The sequence below is a fragment of the Triticum dicoccoides genome, chromosome 2B (genome assembly GCF_002162155.2).
Source record: "Triticum dicoccoides isolate Atlit2015 ecotype Zavitan chromosome 2B, WEW_v2.0, whole genome shotgun sequence".
NCBI classification, from domain to species: domain Eukaryota; kingdom Viridiplantae; phylum Streptophyta; class Magnoliopsida; order Poales; family Poaceae; genus Triticum; species Triticum dicoccoides.
The window spans coordinates 33,900,234-33,902,376 of record NC_041383.1 but is presented as its reverse complement, the minus strand read 5'-3'; the positions used below and the strand labels follow the sequence as shown (position 1 = coordinate 33,902,376).

General features: G+C 42.0%; 1 protein-coding gene across 1 annotated transcript in view; it reads left to right on the top strand.

The window, feature by feature from the left end:
• The first annotated feature begins 39 nt into the window (after nucleotides 1-39).
• Nucleotides 40-2,143, top strand: part of LOC119361968 (disease resistance protein RGA4-like) — a 17,280-nt gene continuing 15,176 nt past the window's right edge. Inside the window, exons 1-2 of the mRNA XM_037627145.1 lie at nucleotides 40-1,046; nucleotides 1,167-1,289. Coding sequence (XP_037483042.1) covers nucleotides 214-1,046; nucleotides 1,167-1,289 — 956 coding nt within the window. The 5' untranslated portion in view covers nucleotides 40-213. The remainder of the gene's footprint in view (nucleotides 1,047-1,166; nucleotides 1,290-2,143) is intronic.

Genomic DNA, 2,143 nt, shown 5'->3' with positions numbered 1-2,143 from the left:
AGAGAGAGAGAGAGAGAGAGAGAGAGCGCGCTGCACAGGCCGCATATGTTTTCTTGGCTCCTCGCTGTTTAGGCTCCTCTTTCATCTCCGGCAACACACCAAAGCTTAGAGTCGCCGCTTTCACCTCCGGCAGCACACCAAAGCCCACTTTGCCAAGCAAGCTACCTTATCTAGGAAGTGGTACTGGCTGATCTATCCACCAAGGAAGGCGAGATGGTTCCGACCTGTGACCCTGCACTCGGCTCCGTCTGCACCTTCTTCCTGCCGAAGATCTGGTCAGCGATTTGGCAAAAGGAAAAGCTTGATATTGAAGTCCAATCCTTGAAGGCCGAGCTTCGGCATGTACTAGGAATTATTCAGGACTGTCGTTTGAGGGGCAGCGATCCGGGGGGAACCCTGAATATTGCAAAGCTCAGACAAATGGCAAATGAAATAGAAGACTGCATACAAAGCTGCCAGATCGCGAAGACTCTGAAGACGCGCGCAGACCTTATTAGAATGATTCCTAACCTCAAGGAAAGATCAAAAGAACTGGGAGAAAATTATAAGGCCCAGCAGAAATCAGTACCACCATCCACGAGAGAGGAATCAACGACCTCAAGACATCAAGGAAGTTCTGGAGGTTCCGGAGCTTCTGGACATGGACAATCATTGCCTGGAGGTGACTCTGGAGTTGTAGAGCCATCCTGTACTGATCCCGTGGACATGGATGGTCGAATCAAAGAGCTTCTGGAGCTGGTGAAGAGATCTGCTAGTGAAACGAAAAGTAATCAGCTCAAGGTGATCTCCATCTCTGGATTCTGTGGCATAGGTAAGACTCTTCTTGCCGATCAAGTTTATTTCCACAAAGATTGCGCGCAGCCGCAGTTCGCTGTGCGTGCTCGGGTCTTTGCTGCCGGAAAGAGCCATGACGAGGTCCTCGAAGAGATACTTGAGCAAGTACTCAGCACTAGTGAGAATGATGGAGAGATACGACCACAACACAATGGCAAACTTAGTCATGGTCGAGCCCCACAATCCAAAATTCCACACCCAAGGAATAAAAGGTGATTTTCTTTTCTGTACTGATTTTCTTAATGCATACCATCGCATGTTCTTGCGTTGTCCATGAACTCAACTAGTGCAAGTAAACTGGGGTTGATTTTTCCATTTTCTTTTGTAACTAGTGTGAATGACAAGGGCAAGAAGAAAGTTCGGACTTCTTCACACTGGCAAAATGGCGAGCTTGATCACGGTCGAGCCACACAGTGTGTTATTGAACGTCTCAGATCACACCTGAAGAATAAAAGGTGATTAAGACTTCTTCACGCATACCATTGCATGTTGTTGCGTTCTCAATGAAGTCAAATAGAGAAAGTTGTAGTTGAACCTCATTTTGGCATACCCTTCTGTCTAGCGGTTGGGCACCGAAATCTACTCTGATTCAGTTAGAAAGAACACGGACAGAGAATATGCATGGTTAACTTTTACTCACAGTGTAGTATCAAACCCCTTTATTGTTACATGTGCGAAGCCAATATTTTAGGAAAAAACTACTGTAGATTAATCCACTATTTGCACTGCTATATTTGTTTTATATGCAATTTTTACCATCTAACTAAAGCTAAATAGGTTTGGTTTTTCTATTTTCCTTCAAACTTTTTTTCTATTATGATTTAGTCATACCGCTTATGTGGTGTACATTTTTTTCTCTTCAAACCACATCATTATAACTCTAAAAAACTCACCCCCGTTATAAACAGGTCACCAAAACTACTTCTAGCTACATGAAATTTTCTTATATATCAGTGATCTTAAATCACACATCATAGTCCCAGCAAATAGAAATTCATATATATTAGCCGATGATGGTTTCCAAATAAATATGTTCAATTATTGAGAAACCTGGCATTTTTAGTTTGGTCTAGATTTCTTGCTGTTGCATTTCAATTAATGTTTCTTTTTACATGTTTATAGGAAGAGAATTATCCTATATTTGGCTTGTGATGAGAGGTTGAGTTCATATATACTTACTATAAAGTTACAAGAAGGTGGAATCAAAATGGTGTTAATATGATATAACTAGATTCAGTGTCCCATGAATTAAGTTGGCCCTTGCAAATTGCCTCATGATTACAAATTTAAGAAGAGAAAATCCTACGAG